This window comes from Amphiura filiformis, chromosome 8 (genome assembly GCF_039555335.1).
Source record: "Amphiura filiformis chromosome 8, Afil_fr2py, whole genome shotgun sequence".
In the NCBI taxonomy this organism is placed as follows: Eukaryota; Metazoa; Echinodermata; class Ophiuroidea; order Amphilepidida; family Amphiuridae; genus Amphiura; species Amphiura filiformis.
Window position 1 is genome coordinate 46,490,228 of NC_092635.1, and position 25,411 is coordinate 46,515,638.

The 25,411-nt window shown below is 34.9% G+C and overlaps 1 protein-coding gene across 1 annotated transcript in view; it reads left to right on the forward strand.

Moving 5' to 3' along the window:
• The window catches only part of LOC140159578 (plexin-A2-like), a 348,956-nt gene that overhangs the window by 302,090 nt on the left and 21,455 nt on the right, over nt 1-25,411 (forward strand). Inside the window, 10 exon segments of the mRNA XM_072183069.1 lie at nt 1,785-1,933; nt 2,800-2,914; nt 4,577-4,713; nt 8,124-8,294; nt 11,265-11,358; nt 12,169-12,426; nt 13,952-14,110; nt 17,202-17,433; nt 17,965-18,107; nt 25,087-25,352. Of these exon segments, the coding sequence (XP_072039170.1) occupies nt 1,785-1,933; nt 2,800-2,914; nt 4,577-4,713; nt 8,124-8,294; nt 11,265-11,358; nt 12,169-12,426; nt 13,952-14,110; nt 17,202-17,433; nt 17,965-18,107; nt 25,087-25,352 (1,724 nt within the window).

Here is a 25,411-nt window from a genome sequence, read left to right on the forward strand (position 1 = left end):
CGCCATAAATGTTTCGTACCTTGCCAGTTTTGAACTGTTTCCCTTGTTTTTAAATGTGCGATTCTAAATTTCCTTACATTAACCTATAAAGGAATATATATTCACACATTGTAATTTTCAAAGTAGCAGCTTGTAAAGCTAAAAGCGCCAAATAAATGCAGCATGAAAATTTGTACTTTTAAAGTAACTTTTTAAACTCAACTTGCAAGCAAATAATCATTAAAAATTGACTCCAGAGTGTACGCTTATCATGCATATCATCATTATCAGAGGGAACTGCCTTATTATTTATGAAATTGTTCCACTGTTTCCATATAAAAAGTGAGTTCATGCTCTAATGCTTTAATGATTATTACTATGATAATTTCATCAAGAACTTAATGATCTAAAGGGATTCGCTTTGAAACAATTGTTTTTTGTATTATTATATTATTCATTTTTTCCATGCTACTTTGGTTATATTTTCCCCAATATACAATATGATAAACTCGTGAAAATATTTAGCTTTCCTTTCAAGATATCAAAAGGTATTTTATGCGTACACACATAATGTCTGTCTGTCTGACAAAATGTTAAATAATTGTGTATCAATTTCAAAAGCAAGAATCTTGTTTCATATTTGACCATCAGATTGTCTTCTTTAACTGGACATCACTCCCAGACTAATAGCAGTAAATGTAGGTTTCATCAAGACGTATCTGATCATGCCTATAGATACTGTAGTTGATAATAAAATATGCACCGCTAAACACCTCCCAAAGGGATCTACAGGTCTGATTTCAAAGCAATACAAGCCTGCTGAATTCAGCAGTGAATGCCACCATCTGGTTTGTATGGACAGGAAATTGACCATAGTTAATTTCTTACTAGCGAAGCTCGCAGTGTCTCATTACAGTCTGATGCCTGGCTAATTTTGTTACTTACGCAAAAGAAGATCCAAGAGCTTGGGACAGAATCCCAGCACCTTTGTACAACGCTGCATAATGCATAAATATATCGGTGCGGTTTCAATAATGCAGAGTAATATGAGTCGGGACAAATATCGCAAAAAACAAGCCGCTCAATGTGATTTGTACATTTGTCCATGTGGTGGTTGGACTCTTGAGTAATGATAAAACACTAGGTTGATAAATAAATTAACATCAGGTAAAGATTACAGAGAATGGGAAATGGAGGCAAGATGCACAAACGCTTACATTTGCATAAGCTGTTTGTTTTATATTATATGCGATGTAGAGGTCATTTGTACCCAGGTGGATTGGACCGTTTGGCCATTACAAGATAAATGGCTTCCTGGAATTCTTCCTCTCCACTCGTAATGGTGTCCTGCGAGGAATCGCATAATGTCATCAACAGCGCCCTCTTAACAGATCTCATCGCTTGGGTATCACCTAAGCTGTACTTGGTCATCTTTTACAAAAACAAATTTGTTTGCAATGAAAATTGTCGTTGCATGTGATTATAACAATATATATATCCCTCTGTTCCCATGTAATGTGTTTAATACTAAGAATGGACTATGGGCTATTCTAGTTGAAATCCATACACCCCCTATGGAAGACATGACCTTAATCTTCAGCACAGGTAGTGTGAATTTCAAGTGGGGTTACCTAACTGGGTGACTTCACCCCTGTGTGGGAGATTTAGATCATGTTTTCCACAGCAGGTGTGTCGATTTAAACTGGAATAGCCCAATATTACAATTAGCCTGCTTTTGTCATATAACTTGCAAAGACTTTAAATCCTCACCTAACTTTATGTATCTTTTTCTGTATCTTCTGCAGTTTGAGCCAAGAGCAGGCCATATCGAAGGCGGTACCAATCTAACCATTCGGGGTGTGAACCTGGGGCAGAGCACCTCAGATATCAGGTCCATTACAGTGGCAGATTTACCGTGCACGCAGATCGTGGAACTTTACCAAACCGCATCACAGTAAGTCAATTTGATTGGAGTAAAGTTATAGCCCATGCAACAGGAGGTAGAATCTCTCCGAAAAATAATTGAAACTATGATATGACTTCAAAATAATAAAAGCATATTATCCTATGCATGCGAGGTTTATGAATCAAAAAGTTACTCATAAGTGATGTGTTATGGTTGTTAAAGCAAGATTGGCATCGTTATCAGTCAATTTTTTCGCTGTTATTTCCTATTTTATGATCAATTTTGGATAATGTTTAATCTCTTCATCTTTAAAGAACGCTGGTGTAATTTAACACATAATTTGGGTATAACAGCTTTAAGTAGTCATATTTACCAACTAATGTGTACTTTGTGTTCAAACAAAATGTGTGTCAATTTGTTCAAAATTGCAATAAAAAGAGCAATTTTTTTCCGTAAAAGGTAAAGACCCCAGCTGGATCATGGCAGGTATTTTGCGATTATGTAAAAATGTGCTATTCCAGTTGAAATCCATACGCCCCTTGAGACAAGACCCCAATCTTCCACACAGAGTGTGAATTTCAAATGGGGTTACCAGAATGGGTGACTGCATTTGAAATATACATGTGGGAGATTAAGGTTTTTTCATCCATAGGTGTAAGGATTTCAACAGGAATAGCCCGACCATCAGAGCATACCAAATGAGTCAGAAAATTTCATTCACTTTTGGCAGTCTCAGTGGTATCGATATCATCATGGGACCAGAGATATTTGAGTACCAAATCAACAAGAGATAATATCATGTGTGCTAAGATTTGCATTCATCAAACTAAATCACCTTTATCTTGCTACTTTTTTGTTTTAAAACAAATAGAAATTAATCTGTGTTTTTTTCCTTGTCCTTAACATCCTATTAGGGTTGTATGCAAGACATCCGGTACTGGAACCAAAAAGGCGAAGGCTGGTATTATCGAGATTGAGATTGGAGACAAACGGCTCCTGGCTCGATCTGTGGACAAGTTTGATTATGTGGTAAGCGGTCCCATCCATAAAATCATCCCAACATAGATGTACCAAATATGGGTCGGGATTATCAGGGTGACATATTTTTATCCTTATATCTGTGATGTCCTATTACATGCCGATCATCCGATTATAAGTCCCAACTATCAAGAGACCAGAGAGGAGCAACTCAGATGTCTAAACCTACTCGTATGCTTAGATTCACCGTGTTGAGTAGTTGGTCAAAGCATTGCCCTGATTTTGTCTCGCATCAAATTTGCAAAATTGTGTGATAAGAGCGTTATAAATAGAAATACTTTTGAACAAGGAGGCTTGGGCTTTATTTTCTAAGTTTGAATTATTGTTAGGATTTTTTAAATGTATGTGTTAGTAAAATTTATATGAATAAAAATGAAATTGTTGAACCATGTTATGCAGTTGATCACTGGAGACATCATGTATATTGCACTACATTGGTTGCCATATGTTGAACTCGTAGATGCAGTGTTGAATGTTATAATATTCTTTTACTCTCAATTTCCAAGTGAAATGATGCGCAACAAACATTTAATTGGCAGTGCCACGTTTTGCTCTTGATAAAAAAAAGTTTTTGAAATGCACAATAGAGAGATTACAATAGGTTTTCAAATCCATACACCCCCTATGGAAGACATGACCTTAATCTCCCATACAGGGGGTGTAGATTTCAAACAGTCACCCATTCAGGTAACTCCATTTGAAATTCACACTCCCTGTGTGGAAGATCATGTCTTCCATAGGGGGTGTGTGGATTTCTATTGGCCTAATCCGTGTTCTACTGTCGTAAAAAGATGTAAGGCTGCAGGTTTTAAAGTTTCAAATGATATGTAAGAGTTGGCTTGATATAAGACAGCCATTAAGAAGGTTGTTTTCCAGAAGAATGAGCAGGCTTTTCAAGAGAATAGGAAAGTGCAAATTTCATGCTTAAGGTCAGGGTGAATGGTAATGTAGTGGAAAGATAAAACAAAATGATAAGAAATATAAAAATATGATATAAAAGAAGAATTTATTTATCAAATGAAATGTTCAGATGCAAAAACCGACATATCTGTTTGAAGACTTATTCAGTGATCCCAACGAAAGCATAAAAAATAAATTGTTTATAAAGTTTCTAAAGAATAGGTCATTAAAATTGTCATTAGGTATTTTTGAAATGAAACCTTTGGTAAAAAAACAAGGAAAACAACCCCATTCAAATACACATAGTTTTACAGATTTATGTAAAATGTCTTATTTTGTCTTTAATGCACAGCTTTCAGCTTAACCACTAGTAGGCTATGTTAGCACATCTATGACACTAACAAATGTGCCAAAATCTGAATATTGATGATTTTTACAATCCTCCGAATGAGCAAGTTACTGAATAGGCTTTTAAGTAGGGTGTCAATTTGAAGCCAGCAACATGTTGGTGGCAATATCTTGATTTTGTAAAATGGTATTTATCGTTTATGCATCTGAACTCTGCTAAATATAGCAGAGGAAGAAAGAAAATTCTGACATTTATCAAAATCAAACTGAAAATTCAGATCTGCAGCTTATGTCAATGTAATATCCACTCAAGATCTTGTTATAAAAACAGAAAAGATGAAGAAAATAACAATATCATCCCACCTGCGATTTTAACTCCTCTTCTCGTTTACGGCATAATTTCAGATTCCTACCATCACTTCCATTTCCCCCAACGAGGGTCCAGCATCGGGTGGAACCAAAGTGACAATCAAAGGTGCAAATTTGAATGCAGGAAGCTCTATATCTGCCATGGTGGCTGGCAAATCATGCGACATTATCAGGTGAGCAAAAAAAATCTTTCTCTCTTACTTGTTGGGTTTTATAAGGAGTTTTAAAAATGCAGCAGTAGTAGAGATAGAAAAAGAAGATTGAATGATTATATATGGGTGATTTTATGTACTTAATATCATCAATAGGTCCCCCGATGCATTTGTATTACCGATTTGTGAAGGTGCTTTGAAACCGCACTTCAGTAATATGCATTTTTGTATGCTATGTTTAGATAAAGCTGCCTTACAGTAATAAAATATATGTCACACATATTAAATTAGATTTGTCAATGTTGTGGTTCTTAAGTATTCCCACATTTTTTTTCACAAGTTAGAACAAACTGTTTTAATACATTATTACTTGTAAATGTTTGATTAAAGTTAATGTATTCCTGGAGCATTTTTAATTTAAGAAAAAAGTATGTGGCAGCCATTTTTTTCAACAACCTTACACATTTTCCCAAGAACATAAGAAGTGCTAACTAACGTCTTACCATTGGAACTCAAGTGCGGATTTTGTTTTATTAACAGATCTGTTGCCAATTTAATTTTTTTCCCGTATCATGACTTTTTTGAAAAAAATTAATTCTATTATGTGTATTTAGATGAGTTGGAACATGTCTGTTTGATCAAGATATGTACTTGAGTAAAACACTCATACTATTTGTTTGCAGTTTTTTATTTACTTACTCAAATTAGTTCAGAATCTTATGTGAAATCAGTTTCATCACATGTGAATTTTAAGTTCAAACATGGTCATGATATATTTTTTAATTTTATTACAACACTGCAGAATTTTTTCCTCTCTTCTGTAATTTTTATTGAAACAAATGTTCATAGACAAAATTTAGGAATCAGACTATTTGGAGTAACAGTTCTCCCTGTACAGAAAAACAATTCAAAATACTTCATTCTGGCCAATTCATTAATTTCTTTATTCTGTTTGTTTAAAGAATTGGGTAATATTGGGTATTATTAATCAATTTGCTGTTCAGTCAGTTCACCCTCGGAGCACTACCTGCTGATCTAACATTACCTGTAATTGGTCAGTTACTTCATTTTAATCACCAATCAGAATGGAGTTTTGCAAATAATTCACCCCTATTTTTTTCATGGTGAAATTATTCTAACAATATTGCTGATTGGTCCAAGTGATAATGAAAACTCCTTTTTGACCAATAGGCAGGTAGTTCTCATGGGGTTAATGGATTACTTTTGGCAATTCCCTCTTCATTAAGTGGAGAAAGTTTTAAACCAGCATGGGAAATTCCATATTGGAAGAGTCATTGTAATTTATATTATCATACATTTGTTTTACCGTCAGATTTTACCACTCACATCATATCACAAAATACAAGTGTAATAAGCATTATTTGATGACTGGTCAAATTTGACCATGATACAGCTCAAGTTACTCAAAATTGATGAAGATCATAAAAAAAGTCAATCCTGTCCAGCATTGCTAATTCTTGCCAAATTGCCCCTGGGCAGCTTAGTGGTAATTCAGGACAGTGCATTTTGAAATAGATCATCACCACCGCAGTGGTGATCTATAGTTAATGGAACTAGGCTATCCGGTAATCTCATATAAAATTAACTGGTTTGTTCTTATTAGCTTACCATTAGCAGAATTTTATTACCCGAGTTAAGAAAGATGTGCTTATTAGCCTAGTTTGAGAACAGGATCGCTCCCTTGTAGATAATAATTGTGTACACTTCAACATTGTTCTGTAGACTGAATTCTTTGGCGTTTACAACTGCGCAAAAACAAACGCAATCAAAGGGTTAATTTGGACACAATCTCGGACACGGCTGCGCAATGTCAGACCATCAGATGCTGGTAGCAAGTCTGACATAAGTTTCTCAGTTGTCAAGAACGTTGACGAATGAGGGCGTCAGTCTAATTTGTCTGCCTCGCATTTATTGTTTGCGCATCATACGTAATCATTAGATGTAAGACAGAAAATTAAGCAATTTGTTGTTTTTCTTGTTCCTCCCCCTTTTCATGAGAAAAAAGATGTTTCAATCGTGACATTTCCCATGCAGGCTTATAAGTCCTGCCTTACATTATCGTCTGCTATAGTTCGACAAAATAAAACTGAACTGAATTTTACAGTTCAGTAGATAATAATTTTGTACACTCCACTTTGTTCTGCCACACACTTATCGTCTGCGCATCGCAATCATCAGATGCAAGCCAGAAAATTAAACACCGTGTTGTTTTTCTTGTTCGTTCCCCTTCTGTAAAAAAAATAAGGCAAGAAAGAAGAAGTTTCGATCACGATGTTTCCTATGTAGCTTTTATAAGTTTTCTTAAGAGATAAAGCACATGTCTGAGGAATAGGAATTAATGAGATTGAGAACAACTGCTGAGACATGTAAACCAAATTGAAAGGTTATACTCGGGCAGTGAGCTCCCACTTTGAAATCTCCATAAGCATAGGTATACACTTGATTTATACACTAGAATCTCAAACATGCTCATCTGTCGGTACACAGTTCTTTAACCCCAATAGGCTTCTACATGCATATGTGACACGATCTGGTCCATGGGGCCAAAGGCGCAAATTTGAAACTGAGATAAAGATAAATATGGAGTAAAAAACAATAAAATACATAAGAGAATAGACATCAAAAAACTTCATAACTTTAGAACCAAGTATGCTGGACCTTTGGTGTTTTCAGTAAAGGATAGCCTATTGTATATATAATGTAATAATTACAGTAACTCATTTTTTTTTTTTTTTTCCTTTGGCCCCCATGGACCAGATCGTGTCACATATTATGACCTTTGAGTGTCTTGGGTACGAAAACTCATCCTCTACAACTTGAAGTCAATGAGTTTATATGCTTTAAATGTAGGTTGTTGAACGTTGCCATCAGAGATGAGATCATTTTGACAAGCACACAAACATACTCATCTGTCGGTGCGCAGTTCTTGAATCCCAATAGGTTTCTACATGCATAGAATGAGCTTTGAATGTATTGAAGGTACAAAAACTTATACTCTTCAACTTATCTTGAGGCCAACCTTTGAGTTTGTTTGCTTGTTGAAGGAGGTTATTCAACTTTGGCATCAGATATGAGATCATATTTGTGACACGATCAAGGGAAATGAGTCGGATGTCGCTAATATTGATTTTGAGATATTAGCAAAGAAAGTGTTAAAATTCTTTTGTTTTATACTGTTTTCAGCGATTGATAAATTGGCGTAACTTCAGAAAGAAAAGTCGTATCAACATGGGGTTTTCAGTTTCTGAAAGCTCTAAATGTCCTCTTTAGAAACATGTGTAAAACTCATTTTCGACCAGGGCCGACATGTGACTCATTCCCCTTGATCATGTCACATTTGCTCATTGGGCTGTTTGTAGATGTTTTCATCATAAATTGATGTATTTTCTTTCTCTTCTTTTTTTCTCTAGTCTAACCGAAAATGAAGCTGTGTGCATCACATCACCTGCTTCTTCAGGAAGCAATGGCAGCTTCAGTATGAACTTTGACCAGGGTACCGTACATGCACCTAAAAGCGTAGAATATCTGTACAGTCCTAACCCAACCATTACCGGATTTGATAGGTTTAAGTCGATTTTAAGGTAAGGAATGCAATACTATATGGGACATCACCACAGATCGAAAGTCAAAATGGCCGCACTAAATAATGTAAAACAACTCTCCAGTAATATTGATTTCTTTTTTGTTACTAGTTCATTCCTAGCGAAGTCAGTTAAAAGCTATTTGCTTATCAGTGTAGACCTGACCAAGAAGCCAATCAGCATTAACAACAACAAAATAAGTTTGGAATATAGGAGGAAGAGCCAGAATGTTTTGATGCTTGATATAATAAAACAAGATGCGTTTACGCTTTGGATCTAGACAAAAAGAGAATCCTATCACTCTGAAATTGCAGATTTTATTCATTTTTCAAAATTGCGATGCTGAAATCATGTCTCTTACTTCCATGCTAAAATGCTGCTGGAAACAATACACTGACCATGGCCAAAGTGGATGTGATATGAATGTGCAATTGTGTAAATTGGAACCCGATTGAGTTATCACCTTTGAGTCATACGTGCTGTGTTCACACAGACCCATCAAACATGGTTACGAGGTCAAGGGTATCTGTATCTGTGTGAGTCAATATTGAATTCTCTGTTTTCCCAAGTTGCTTGTTATTTATGTCATATCCTTAAGCTTCCAAGTGGCAGCTTTGTCATTCTAATAGGATTATTCGTCCTCAAATTTTCTGAAAAGTCACCTAAGTTTAGTACATTAATAGCATATTTCCATGGCGACCATTGCTTTCGGTTTGTTTTTCACATACTTGACATTTATTATTACTAAAAGCCTCCTCAATAATATATGATACTTGGGTAAAGATGATTGTTTTTGCTCTGACAAAATAAATCAACGCTTTCGGTTGTGACAATGTTGATCAAATCCATCAAGTATGAAGCTTTTTAGAAAATTACTCACTTGTTCTTTCCTTTATGGCCTCTTCTTACTTCTTAATTCCCTACTTTTAACGAAATGATAATCCATTATTCATTATTGTTGAAGATGTTGTCTGCGGCATCAATTATGCATTTGACATTATTAACTTAGTTCTTTAGAAGGTAATATTGACTTACATTACTAGTTCCCAAGTGTACCTGCTAAAACAGGGTTGCCTGCCAGAAGTTTTCTTCTGACCAAAAGGTGCGGCATGCACCCATGCCAAGGCGGCAGCAGACGGCGCTCAAGTAGCCCAAATTCAAATCAAAGGAAAAGGGTATTTGGATGGTTTTTTGGTAAAAAAAACTTACTAAATTGGGTGGGCGGTCATGTGATTTGTTACACGTCCCGTACTTCAACATCAAGTGGTTATAAAACACCTGGAAAATTGTAATTTAGCACTTCGGCTACAAATAAATTTATGAAAATTTGTAAAATTAAAGTAAATAACCATCAAAAATGTTAAAATTAACCCAATTTTGGTGAAAACCTGATTTTCCTGAGGCGCAACAAGCCATTTTAAACTACCTCAATTGGGCTAGTAATGCATGTTGTTGCAATACTGCATGTTGTGGGAATACTGCTGCTGCTAAACGGTCACCTGCCCAGAAATGATGCAGCCGTTAAATAAATTCAGCCACGGTTGCTACTTCTGGTTTCACACATCATTGAGACCATTTTAGTTGGAAAGAATACAAAACAACCTCGTTCTACTTTATGAAGCCTTGTCTTACAAACTTGCTTAACTCCCTGAGCACTACCTGCCAATCTAACATTGCTTCTGATTGGTCAATTACATGATATCTTCATTTTAATCACTAATCAGAATGGAGCTTTGCAAATAAAATAATTCACCCCAATTTTTTTGTGTGGTGAATTCTAACAATTATGTTGATTGGTCCACTTGATAATGAAAACTTCTTTTTGTCCAATCAGCAGGTAGTTCTCATTGGGTTAAAAGTGAGATCTTGTGGTTTTGTTAGTTCTCAGTTGTCAGATTATGGCAAAATGTAGATTTAAATTTTAAAAATTTGAATTCTTTTTCATCATCATGATAACATGGATTAAAAAAAGAATTAGGTCCATTTAATCCTGACCGCTTGACTCTCACAGGAAGTGTTAGCCAGCATCAAATCCAGAAAGAATAACAAATTATATTGTCAGGAAGAACACTAGAAACAATCCATAGAACCAAAAAAGGAACATATGGTTTTATGTTCAGTTAGGGTTGGATTCAACTTACAGCAAATTAAAAGTAAACAAAACAGAACAAACAAAAACAGACAAGGTGATGATATTAGTGTTTTAAGTCAGAACAAGGCCGGATTTCATTAAATATGAAGAACAACATAAAAAGAAACATCACATGTCTTTTGAATGTTTTCATCACACTTAAAATAGATTTGTTGCTAGTAATTTCATTTGACAATCATCAGCCTTCTTCCATGATAATTCATTAACATGGAGCGACAAGTGGTCTGACTTCCAAAAATTTGTGTAGTGGTCAAACAAAGTTGAGAGCTCCTAAATTAGAACATTAATAGTACATGTACTTTATTTGATTGCTTCACGTATTAATAAAAGATAATTTGTTCTGCATCAAATCATAGTAAGAATCGGCTATTCTGTATGGCTATTCCAATTGAAATCCATACACCCTCTATTACAGACATTACCTTAATGTTCCACACAAGGAGTGTGAATTTCAATTGGGGTTACCTTACTTGTGATTCCCTTTGAAATCTATAATCTATACCCCCTGTGTGGGAGATTATGGTTATCCATAGGGGTGTATGCATTTCAACTGGAATAGCCCAATTCAGTCACAGATAACAGTTTGAAGACCACAGTCAATTAAATGTCATTTGATCCAAATTAAGAATGAGATCTATCGGCCAGACTCCACCCTTCCCTGCCCACATGATGTATCCTACAGATGTGTTATGTCTCATTTCCTTAAAATTAGGACAGAAAAAATATGAGATGATTGTCCTAGCCGATGTCTGTTTTCATATGATCACATTCTTTATTGATTGTTATTTTTCCCCCTCCACATCTGTTGTTATTTTCAGTGGTGGTTTGACAATATCCGTGGATGGCACTGGTCTTGATCTGGTGCAATTCCCCAAGATGGTGTTCTCAGTAGACAAGCGGGATTATATCAGCGTAAGTTTAATTGCTATTCCACACAGTTGTTAATTATCACATATTTATTAGGCCTGATGATGGTCAATTTAACCGAGGAGTTCCGTCTGGAAAGAGCTGCACGGGGCATGATTTTCTGATGACTGCCGGGACTGTGAAGTGGTGGCTTAATTTGTAGGGATTTGGTCAACAAAAGTGAACCAAATTGCCGAAGGAAAAACATTAAGGAGAAATCACTCATCTATCTAGGTCATACTGCACTACTTTTTACTTCACATAGGAAGTTTGATATCTTACATAACATTCTAGTCTTAAGTCAAACTTTTAAACTGTGGGACTGACATACTTATTAAAAGCAAAACGTTTTAACATGCTTAACTTTTAATCAAGGACCACAGTGGAAATAAGTGTGCTTTTATTTATTCATTTCTGTGTTTTTTATCCTTGGTTTGAATCCTAAATAAAATGAAATGAAAGGAAGTAATAAACTGTGATATCAGCAATATTGTAAGGCAGTTGTTTTAAAAGATAGTTTATCTTCTTCATCAAAATTGTGGTGGATGAAGTGATCTGAATATGTGTGGATCCACTTAAAGATGAAGTCTGACTGACTTACTTATTTAGAGATTCACAAGTCTTATTCAACACAGTCAGAAATTGGTCCCCTTGATAAGTTAATGTTTGGAACATTTAATGCTGCTAGGGCTGTGTATACAGTAAGCAAAACCGGTAACTATTGGTATCAACAAAATATGCTAGTTAAAAATATTTATTATTAGTAAAGTAGTAGCAGTTAATGACATTTTGTGTCTATTTTGTAATAACCAACAGCCGTGTGAAGTGAGAAAACCCACCATGATGCTCTGTCCAACGCCAGACGTATCCAGCAGTCCTCGTAAACCACCTTACGAAATCAACAAAGACGACTACGGGTTTGTGTTGGGCGGCCTCACCAACTATACCACCATGTCTGATGTGGTTGGGATTCAAAACTTTGAAATTCATCCGGACCCTTTCTACCAGAGATTTGACACCGATGTGCTCAAGTTGAATATCGACCAACAGAAATACTTGTATCTAGAAATTGAGGTAATATTGAATAACGATTGGTAAACAATAGTAACAAACAAACAAACAAACAAACAAAGAGTTTGATTTGGGCCATGTTTGAAAGAACTGTGCTACCTGATGAGTTTCAGTTTCAAATGCTGTTTTAGTTCTGTCAGAGTACTATTAATTGCTCTGCGTGCAAGCCATAGGCTTCAACTTAAACAGTCCCCAAGTTTTGAGATATTTTCTCAAAATATCAAGAGCTCTCTTAAGAACCACTGAACCAATACGAGGCTTGTTTGTACTCATTGTAATGCATTATTCATGCTGATTCCAAATATGGTCATGAAAATTTACAATTCTGAAATTATTGAATTCTTTTTAAAATTGAAACTTGTCGTCTGTTGTCAACACTCGCGTGGAGAGAGTTAATGAAAAGGCATAAACAAAACAGTATTGAATCACCATGTCGTAAGTCAATTCTAAACTTTTAATTGACTGATGACATGGAGATTCAGTGCTTAAAAGCACTTGCGTTCTTCCTTACTATAAAGAAGTTATATTCCTTAAAACTTAATAACGCAAGTTTTAATACAATGGGAAAAATATTTTAACCAGCTTAAAATTTCTCCTTGAATATGTCATAAAAATAGGTCAGTGCTTGTATTATGTTGAGCGTAAAACTTGCAGCCCGTAGCCTTGATGTTGTGAGTAGCGTCAAATCGCTAGCATTCTCACTAATCCTGGTTTGCCTCATCAGGCAACTAATTCTTTCCACAGTCGTGATCTTATCAAGCACGTCATAATATTCATGCAGCCATGAGAAAACCAATCAGGTTGCCTGTTACAAATTGTTCTGCTCATTTACACAAATGTTTGGGCATATTTTTGGCAAATGTGTTATACAATTTGGTAGATAAAATTGTTCTTTTCAGCATCATTTCATATTTGTAGTTCAGAAAACATGGCTCTCTAAACATTTATTCAAAGTAGGTTATTTTTCAAGATTGTTAAAAGTTATTTAAAAAAAATGTTTTTCATTATGTCTTTTGAAGTGTTATCATAAATATAAGACAAAATGCAAGGATGTAATACAAGTACTTGCATATAACAGGCATTCATGAATACTGTCAAGTTATAAACCATGAAATGTTTGTGTGTATGAAAAATTCACATGGATTCACACAAATTTCATGCTTGTAAATATTTCTTTTTGCTGTAGACCTTTAAAATAATGAGTTAATTTTGAAAAAGTTACCTCCTACAAAAATGATGTTTTCTTTCAAATCACATAAATATTGTGCCACAAATATTTTGAGCTTAACAGAGCAACCATTTTACATATATTTTCTAGAGTTCATAACCTAAACAAAGTTGGTCCATTTTCTGAATTTATACTTTTTCCAAATTGGACGATTGTATTTCACTGTAAGAGCCTATTGACCTATTTGCTGCAATTTTGATACGGTTTCTGTAGCTATAATGTGTAGTGGATTTGTAATCCTTGGTGGCACCATCTAAAAGCTTGAATATTTATTTTTCTGCTGATTTGATTTCATTGCAGGGCCAGAATCTAACTCTTGCTTCCAACGAGAAAGATGTGAGCGTACGAGTTGGGATGGAAGATTGCACCAACATCCTGCTCAATCGGGAACGTTTGACTTGCGACGCACCAAAGAAAAAACCGGATAGCCGACCTGGAGACCCTTATCCTGTAGTAGTGGTAAGTAGAAATATGCATTCCACTCCTGATGAAAAAAAAGAAATTTATGCCATATATGCGAATGAGGGTTATTGCTTATGACTTTTTAATAAGGGACCACATATTGGTTCCATTTTAAGTTTTGTATCTGTTACCCATGCATACACAATCAGGTTCTTACAGGGGTAGGGTGGTACCTTGGTGGTGTCCCTGGCTATATGACATAGTCTGCTGCAATTTGATAAATGATAGAGTTGAGTAGAACTGATAATCAAAATAAGATCTGATTTGGAGTAAACAATAAAGGAAGCGGGTTTCTTATTTAGTGTGTATCTGTTTAAAAAGTCTGATTTTAAATGAATGACTATTAGATTGGAGGTATTAAGAATTGCAATATGTTTCATCTGGGGATCTGGGAGTTTTCAATTGAGATCTAAGTATTTAAAACATCAAGTTTGTGTACTTTGATTACAAGTATATTACTAGTGTGTAGATGGTAACTAAAAAAAAAAAAAAAAGCGCAGTGATTTATAGTGCGCTACGCACAGGCACAACGCCTAGACGTTGATCCACAAGCCTCAGCACACTTTACAGGTTGTCGCTGACCACTATGGCCCCACATCATTCCATAAACCATTAAACAACAATTCAGGGACTTTGCTGCTTCAAGAGCGCACACCCTAGACATTCCACAAATAACAATCGCAACCAGGATCAGCTCCCCGAGTTTCGTACGGGTTACAACGAGACAAATTAGCAGTGAGTTCCTTGTCCAAGGGAATTTCAAGCTAACTCAATTTTTCCACGAGAGCATACTAGGCACCACCAGGGTTCGAACTCGCAACCTCTCGCACCATAGTCGAACGCCTTATCGATTGAGCTAACTTGACTGCTAAGGTACTGATGCAGAGAAACCTACTATGTACTAACCACTTCATGTTAGGAGTGCGGCTGTGTAATAGTGTGCTTGATTAGAGAGTAACATTTTTGTGCTGAAACATAATATGAGAGAGAACATTCAAAGTGAAAATTAAAAAGTCTGTTCATGATGTTGAATCATTGGAATGCATGGCGCAAGTAATTAACCAGTCATCAACTAGAGGCACAGGTCTTGTTTTCATTGGGACTGTTGTTGTGAAAATTCATCCTTATCAAGTATTTTGTAGGTGTAGAAATTATAAGTGTGTACGTTTTATTAAAGGGAAATAATAAGTCACTCAAGATGGACTTGTCAGTGTTTAAATGTTAACTAACCCTAGACCTGGAATATATTTCAATGTTGTGGTGTGTTGCAAGCTGTTTTTGTTATCCAGGCTACTCTATTTGGAATCTGTCATAGGACTGTGAAAGATTGAAGAAAAGTCTTCCACAGAGGGAGTATGTTCTTCAAATGGAATAAATGGAATTAGTTATATGTTGAAACCCTTATCCTTTACCTACATCTTCCACAACTAGTAATTCAAATGGAAGTTATTTGTCTATTATATTTTAAACTTATACTTCATCTGTGGTAGACTTAAACTCGATCTTCCACAGGGGGGAGTGTGAAATTCAAATGGAATAGCCCTTTGCCATTGAATTTGAACTTGAACGTCAAAGCAAACCAAGCAGATTATCTCTGCAATAATCTTGAGTTAATCAGCGAATCAGATGGTGCATTGTAATGTAAACATGACATGTTTTTGTCTGCATTTGGCATAGCCTAATTAAAATCTACACCGTGGAAAAATATATCTCAATGTTGTCTAGCTGCTGTGTAATACTTGAACCAGACCCGTACGCAGGATTATTTTTTTGGTTTTGGATTTTGAAAATGAAGACCTTTTTTCCAGAGGGGATGATTTTGAGAAAAGTAGACCTCTCCAAAATATGGGCTTTTTTGACCAAAAGGCATAAAAAACAGGGTTTTTTTTAGCTCACTACTCTCAAAATGTGATTTTTGGGACTTTTAATACTTTTGCAAATTTGGGGGTGCACCCCTCCCCTTGTGAATGGGACTTAAACCATTAATTCATCTTATTCAAATATTTGATAATGTTGTTTGATGCAATTTATAGCTTTTCTCATTAGTTCAGCCAAAGATTTGTTGCATCCTTTATTCAGTATGAAACATTTGTGTGAAATATTACACCACCACAAATCAAGTAGAACAAAAAAAAATAGATTAAAAAATAAAGTCAATTCTCAAGAAGCATACCCTTGATAGAAGTACCAAGAAGCAGCCCATGCTCTTTTCCTTTCTCTTTCGTGACTAGCTATCATCAATTATTCTGAATGTTGAAGATTGATCCCAGGCAAGCTTTTTTAATGCTCAAGTTATTCAGTTATGTAGAGATAGAAATGAAGCAGTAATCCAATTTTACAGCCAACCACTGATTTAATATGGTGATAATAGTTGACCTGAAAGAGACTGAGAAAAGGAGAGGATAGGAATAGAATTGTAAGCTGTTGTTGCTATATGATATGTTGAAATGTGTATTTATAGATGTATGTGTTTTGTTTACACGTATGTAAATATATGGCAAATCTTGTTATCGTAGTTGTGGATTGTTTTTGTAGCTTTATGCAAATATATATCGTAATCATTTCATCATATCCATAATTTTCACTGCAATGTTTTCCCTTTTAAGTGCATTATGTTTTTGTAAGACGGGATTATATAAACATGGTTACATTAGCACGTAATGTTGCTTATGGGTTTATGTGCTTGTGAAAAAAATGATGTCAGCTTTGGACAGGGGTTGTACTCATTATGAATAACTTGAGTAATCAAATTTGCCATATAGGGCTATTCCAGTTGAAATCAGTACACCCCCTTATGAAAGACGTGAGTGTGACGTTCAAATGGGGCTACCTGAAAGAGTGACTTAATTTGAAATCTACACTCCCTGTGTGGGAGATTAAGGTGATGTCTTTCATAGGGGGTGTATGGTTATCAACTGGAATAGCTCATTAGACGTGATTGGGCTACGTACATATTTTAAGGTTTTTAAGCTTTTCCTGTCGGTCTTATACATGTTTAAGATTGTTACACAATATTGTGAACCATTCTTCAAAAAATAACTTGTTGTTTTCTAATTTATTCTTTTAAATTTTGTTTTTCTTTCAACAGGTAACACATGGCAACCTAAATTTCACCGTTGGTTATGTTCAGTACAAAGGGGACGCCATAGATCAAGTTCTGGTGATCGGCGCCACCGCTGGTGCGATACTGGCCATTATGATCATACTGTTGATCACTTTGATTTATTATCGCAAAGCCACAGAGAATGAAAGATTAGTGAAACAAATGGAACAACAAAGAGATGCATTAGAACTCAGGGTGGCACAAGAATGTAAAGAAGGTAAAAAGCAAATTTACTTTTACAATTTAAAACAGCCCTATCTTATGCAGTAATAAATTTTCGATTTGCAATTATTTCCACAGGGTTTTTTTTTTTTTTTGCTCTGCACTTTTTCAACTTTTATTAGAACTTTATTTTATTATAACTCTGAATACCCTCCATACACTAACACTGTACCCAACCCTTAAAACAAACTTTGATCCTAATTCTGACCCTTCTGACCATCACTGAATTCCTGGGGTGTGATTCTTCCCAATTGTATTGATTTTTAGCTCATTTTGGGGGTATTTTAGCCCAATTTCACACAGTTTTTCAGGATTTTCTACTACTTTCAGGTATTCCACAAGCTTTGAATCACACCCCTGGAATTCTGACATTATTAACAAACTGTAAAACAAATGATATCTCAAATCTTAACCATAAATGCAGGGTGTATTCCGGATTTTTTTTTCAAAATCGCAGTTCTAATGAACATTCTCCTTACATCATAACTTTTAACACATTCTATGCATTTCTTTCCTGTTCATCCAGCTTTTGCCGAGTTACAAACAGACATGACGACACTTACCAGCAACCTTGGTGGCTCCGGTATACCATACTTAGATTACAGATTCTATGCTATAAGGACTCTCTTCCCAGACCAACCAAACCACAGTGTACTCAAGGAACTCTCAGTAAGTCAAACATTTATTATTTCCTAAGATCAAAAAAAAAGGTTAAGATTGTTCAAAGACAAATGTATAGTAAATTTAGTAACAGTAGTGTAGTATTACCAGTTGCTCTCATTCCAATAATTTTTCCCAAATGCAGTAGAGTTATACTATTATTAATTATTCCAACAATTTTCCCAAATGCAGTAGTGTTATAGTATTATTAATTAAACCGTGTTATGAATAGATATTGCTTAATTTCAATCTTGACAAAAAAGAAGTTCATCAACTTAAATAAGATTTTAATGGCTTGTGGTACTTGAACTCTCATTGCTCAAGTTATCAACTTGTTGAAAACTTCTTTAAATGCACATGTTATAAATATTGTTGCTACTGTTAATAACAATGCATGAATATTATTACTTGAATAGATTAAAAGATATATAGTATGAAAATAATAAAGACAAAAATGAAAGCGTAATTGGGCTGTTCTATTTAAAATCCACACTACCCCTGGTAAAGATTTGGGAAATATGTTTCACAGGGGAGTATGAATTTCAAATGGAATGAACACATTAGGCAGCTCCATTTGAGTTTCACTACACCCTCTGAGAAAAATTGAACATGAATCTTCCACTGAGGGAGGGTGAGTTTCAAATGGAGCTGCTAATGTGTTCATACTCCCGATGTGAAAGATATTTCCAAAATCTTCCACAGGGGTAGAGTGGATTTTAAATGTATAGCCCAATGAATGTATTCTGAAAATGCATGCACAAAACACCTGTAAGTTAGCACTCTGCACAAATAATCACCTCTTGATTGTAAACGATACTATGTATTAATTACTTTCTGTGCTAAACAACAGCAAGACGGACGCAGTACCAGAAACCATAATAAGGTGATCTTAATCAACTTGGCCCCTCTTTCCTTTCTGCCTTGTATCCGTGTCACCTTAAACTAAGTGTTTATGTGTTGGATATTATCATTCATGTTAGGAGGCATGGTATTTTTTATTTAAAGAGGCACAACAAATTGAGTTTATTTTGAGGGGAGTTGTTTTATAGAGTGATGTTAGTGCATGATACTGTGTTTTAAGATGATTAAAATTTGAGTTACTGCTTTAAGTATAATTAATATTATTATTCGAAGGCAGGGGCCAAATACATGCCAGTTTTATGTTTTTCTGTACATTCTAGAGCTAGTCAAGAGCCAAATATCAATGGTGGTTCAAATTTGGCATGCGGGCTGCCTGTTGAGAACCCCTGTTTTATTGAGATAAAAAATGAAAAGTTACGCTTGCGATTGGAGATCAACTTTAAAGAGATTTTCTTTTGAAGATTAATTTGTTTGTTTGGATATCATTTTTTTAATGTTATTATGCACAAGAAGGTTAGTCGTTGTTTTGAATAGCTATAGTAACGTGCCTTAAGTTTAAAATTAGTGCATGACAATGAAAATTATTTTTACGTCTCAACAAAAAAGTGTATGAAATTTGAAATCAACAATATTAGATAGATGTAACTCTATTAATTTTCAGGTCACAAGTTCAAATGTGTTCAAACTTCTTTGTGCTCACATGTTTAATCACATGTTACATGTCACATGTTTAATCACATGTTTATTGTCACATGTTTAATCAAGACATCAGAATTTACCATGTGACCAGATTCCATGTATCCTCAGTTTTAATATTTTTTCATTTACTCTTGATTCCTTCCTGCATGAAAGGGAAAAGACAGCATTTTGAAAAGGAAAAAAAATTGAAAGTAATTTTTGTGAACAATAACACAACTAAGCAGTGAAAACTAGCAATGGCTTCTAAAACAGAGCCTTAATCGCAATTTGAGAGAACAATAACACAACAAATCAGTGAAAACTAGCAATGGCTTCTAAAACAGAGCCTTAATCGCAATTTGAATCAACTTACAACTTAAAAAATAGCACAGCATTTTTATAGCCATATTTTAATTGAGTAATTTACTTTTTTGTATGTGGCAAAACAGCAAGATGGCCGGAGTAACAGGAACAATAAGGTGATTTTTAACAGTCCCCTCCTCTCTCATCGATGTTTGATGTCAGTTAACTCGCCAGCTTGTAATATATCGTCATCTGCTTCACATACTGTCATATCTCAAAAGGCTGCCTTGTGACTGTGTGATTTTTTTATTATGTCATCTAATTGTGATGCGATACACTGTAAAATAACTTCTCATATTAATTTTGAAGTATTATCACAATATTACCATCTCATGTCCATTATTAATAGAAAGAAGCATGCGGGAAATATAAAATAACAAAATGAAATATAACAATGATAATAAAAATCGCATAAGGCAGCCTTTTGAAATACATCAGTTTGTGAAGCAGATGACATATATCATATATCTGCCCTCCTAAATAAAAACACAGTATCTGATTTGTTAATAATATGCATTTGCTGCTTTTTATGTTGGGAGCTGTAAAAACAAAAGGCAGTAGCTGCTGTGTCATTTAGACACTGAGTGCATTTCGACTGATCAGTGCCATAAGTGGGTAAGTGCAATAGCTGCCCTGTGAACATTTGGCAATTTACACACAGTATATTGTACTCCTCTACACATGGCAGCTATATATGGTAGCTATTGCACTTACCCACTTCTGGCACTGAGCAGTTGATTTGTACTTTGGGAGTAGTGCGCTTAACTCTCTCCACACGGGTGTCGACTGCTGACAACAAGTTTCAAAAAATATTTCATTTCAAAAAATTTCAGAATTGTCAATTTTCATGACCATATTTGGAATAAACATGAAAAAATGCATTGAAATGAGTTCAAACAAGCCTAGTATTGGTTCAGTGGTTCTTGAGATAGATCTTGATATTTTGAGAAAATATCTCAAAACTTGGTCTTTTTATGTTGAACGCAGAGCGTTTATAAAAAAGCCTCCCAAGAAGTAGTGTCTGCCATGTTGTTTATTAACATACACTGTGTTTTTACTCAGGAGAGCACTTTGCTTTGCTTGCTATTTATGTACAAGTCATATTTTATATTAACTCACACGAACCTTATTTATTGTTTAACACCTATTGCAAGTTTATTGAGATTCTATACGGAGTCTTCTATTTTATATTTCAAGTTTTAATGGTTTTTGGTAATTTTGGGACAGTCTTTTTCACCATACCCATATAGGTGTTAATTATTAAGTAAAATTACATGATTGTTACTTATTTCTTGAATATCATACATGATTACCTCTGTGTCACGTTGGCATAAATATGTTTCACAACCTTGAAGTCAATTTATTGTCAACATTTATTACAATTTTTTTATTTACATGATGTCTTTTTTGGGTTTGTGAGGTGCACAACTGCATGGATATTTATAGTGTGTGTGATTTGATGTATTATTATTATTGTCAATATGGTAACATCCTCAACTAGGTACCACATTATTGCATGTGACTGGCAACTGTGCGTGGAGTGAATAAGTGTCCTTATATCCTGCAGTGGCTTTTATTATATATATTTGAGGACATACATATATTATAGTTTTGTCAATATTTGCAAATGTCTGTGATTTTTTATTTCATTATTGTGTATTCTGTGCGCTCAAAAGCTCTTTGAACTCTTGCAAGTGATTGGGTCGTTATCATATTACTATTATTGTCAGTTTTGTGTTGATTTTTGGGGTGCTCTGTGTATATACGGTGATACTTATTGTTTGCAGGTGTAAATGTGGAGATTTTTTAGTAGTATTACTAATGTGTAACTCAAAGGGTTATAAGGGATGTAATTTTAGTCATAGATTGGGACTTCAGAATAGATGATACGGAGGAGGTGGCATTCAGAGTGTAATTAAAAACATGATCAGCATGATGGGGTTCAGATGATACAGCACGCTTCCTTTATTATTAGGCATGTCCACTAAAAATTGAAGTACTTTTAAATTGATTCAGACCTACCTTATTGGCTGGGAATTGATGAAAGAAACATTTTGGCGTTTAAATAATCTTAATCAGACGTTTCATTCCAGAGATATGGCCTTTCGAGTGTCACAGTTTTATATAGGGCTGCTAGAACATGTTAAAAAGTTAAAGTCCAAAAAGGAATACTAACAGAAAGTGCAACTTAATGTATTTATTAACTAGCTTATCTGGAACATTATATTTGCTTAAAACAACATGAAAATAAGATCATCCTGAAAATTTTATCGATTTTGTTAAAATACAAAAAAAAATATAAGACCTCAAAACCCATGGTTTGTTTGGTGAAACCTCAAGCATGATCATAGATGGCATATGGAAAATATCTCCATAGAGGAGATGAACAATAAGTGCATTATTTCAAATGAAAAGCGGTAGTCTTAAACATTGTTCAATCTTTTAAGGTCAGCACATTTTATCTTCAAAAATTATTATATTTCATCATGGCATAAGTTTGGTAACATTAATCACTACCAATTTTGAGAAATTTGCTCCAACTCAAAGGTTATCTTTACTACATTGAGCAATACACTAAGTGTGCATGGAAGCCATGATGAGTAGCATATGAAATGGACATGGTAGTGAGAAGTGCACGGGGAAGTGCATGATTTGAGATGGGCCGCGGTAGGCTTAAACATTCTTAAAATTCTTAACATCCTACACATTTTGTCTTCAAAAATAGTTAAATTTTACGAGTATGTAAGTTTGCTTGTCTGATTCACTCCAAATTCGGAGATAATTGCGTTTGAACACCTGATGCACGGAATGGTGTCACTTCAACCTGTTGTAGTTCTCATCTCATTAAATTTTTCAATAAAAAAGTTGATCTCTTCATGAAGGAAGGTCCTCTCTATTTACTGACCAAACAGGAAAAAGTTTGGTTAATGTTTTCTGGTGGAATCAGGAATTTCTTGAAACACCCTGATATAGGCCTACATTTGGATCAAAACAAGTCATGTACGCCATTTAACAGGCCTGGGATTTCTTGTATCGATCAGTTTCTCCATAGACAATACGTGTGTGAGTCCACGCACACAGTGAATGAAAAATCGTTCTAGTGGAAACTGTATTGACAGTGGGCATCCCTATTATTATGTCTGGGACAAATTATTTGGCCCAGATAATGTAATAAATTCATACTTGTAAGGAGTAGTGAGCATATTATATTATGTAAAACAAACAATGACTCTTCAGTAAAATAGGCATGTGAAAATCGTACAATCAGATATGCCACTTTTCAGGAAATTTCCTGATTTCAGGAAATTGCTAACAATTTTGCTCTACCCTTCATGTGCAAAAGGATAGGGAACAGTGCATTTTTCAGGACATTTTGACCACAGCAAGTGGCATATCTGTACAATCATTGCAGCTCAATTTTATCAATAAAATCCAAGTTAACATGTAAAAGGATTCAACAAAATCAATGCAGTGATATATTATATAACATATCAAAATATAACACAAACAGTTCAAATCAATAGTTAAATAAACTGGTCATACCCTACACCCACATGTTCACATACACTCGAAATCAAGAAGTCGGACATTTGTAGGTGAGCTGGCACATAGAGTATTTTTGCTTTGTTCTCTTTGTATGTTGATAGATGACGGAAGATATATATCTGAGCATTTCTTTTTACATAGTAGCCACTGCTATAAGATCTCTGTAATGACAAAAACAGTCAGGTATGGTTGCCAAACCTGCTATTTGGGAGCCCAATTGGGACACTTTGGGAGATTTTCATTACAATATTCACCGTTTCCAGTCCCATTGAAAGTAATTGTTAGGAGTAAAATTGGGCGACTTTTCAAGATTAACCACCACAATATTTCAGAAGCCTGTCCCATAGAAAGAAATGGTGAAGGGAAAAATTGGGTGACTTTTTAGAAATTTGCCTCACTCATTGGGCTGGATGTTTTTCGTAACCGTACAGCCAGGTCCTTATCAGAAGAAAACTAGGTTGATATTATCAAGAGATCTTTCTCCGCCATTTGACCTCGATTGATACGGGATCTTCATTTCCTTTTGAAAGTTAGATTAAATCTTCTTTGTCTGTTTGGATGATTTGGATTGTTTGGATAAATTACAGTTTGACATTAAAATATGTTTTGGGTTTGGTATTTTGTGAGCCAGGTTAGAATAAACTGGGTCTGATTTTAAATCAATTTTATCAACAAATTGGCTCATTTTGCTGTGATCCAGTCGTGTCTATCTGTACATTTCTGAAAACTTTATATTTATTTTAATATTTCCATGCTGCATCATACCACAGAATCTACTGATAGCTAACCGATGTAAACATCCAATTATTTCACCCAGCTGTTCAATTACTGTATGAATAATTGAAGTCCTTTAAAGTTATTTCTCTGCCACTTGTCCTACATAACCTTAGTCTTATAATCCAGCCATTGAAATTGAAATGAATTATTTGTGGCTTTGTCTAGATCATCAGACATGTTATATAGTGTATAAATGGCTTGATTTGATTTCTCACACAGACAATAATAATTATACTGGTTCATTCCAGTATACATAGCACCAAATTTTTTGCCTAATCGTAAAACAAATGAATACGAGGAACTTTGTCTTTTTTCAGAAATTGAATGGTTTAGGGCAAACTTTTTCAGTGAATGTGTAGATGTGGAAATGCATGACAAATTAAGTGTTTATTATGATTCTTGTATTATTTTACTTAAATGAGGGTAAAAAGTCTTTCACTTTGGTATCATTTCTCCATTCAATTTTCGAAACAATAGTAGCTCCCTCCAGGGTATTATGGCATTTTCTAGCAATTTTGCTGTGCTAATACATTAGTTCACTGACACTTAATTACATTCAACTTATATTTTTGCATAACACATTTAAACATTTAATATATAAATGAAAATTTAACAATTTATCAACCATGTCTTATCTTATATATATGCCTTTTTCAGCTAAATATCATTTTCATATCTTTGTAAATGCATGTATGTATAAGTGTATACCCTTGTTTACATAACTCAGTATTAATATAAGTCAATACTTTTGGTTTTATTACAGATTCCTACCGCCAGCCGAGCTCATATAGAGAAAGGCCTGACGGCTTTCGGTCATCTCATCGACAACAAAACATTCCTGTTATGTTTCATCCACACTCTTGAAGAGCAAAAAGGGTTCTCCCTCAAAGACATGAGTAACGTAGCATCGCTGATTATGGTGGTGCTGCAAGGCAAAATGGAATACGCCACAGAAGTGCTGAAAGTGTTACTAGCAGACCTTATTGAAAGACATGTAGAAAAAGACAGAGCTAGGCTGCTAATGAGAAGGTAGGTGTTGGATTGGGCTGTTCTATTTAAAATCCATATACCCCCATTGAAGACATGAC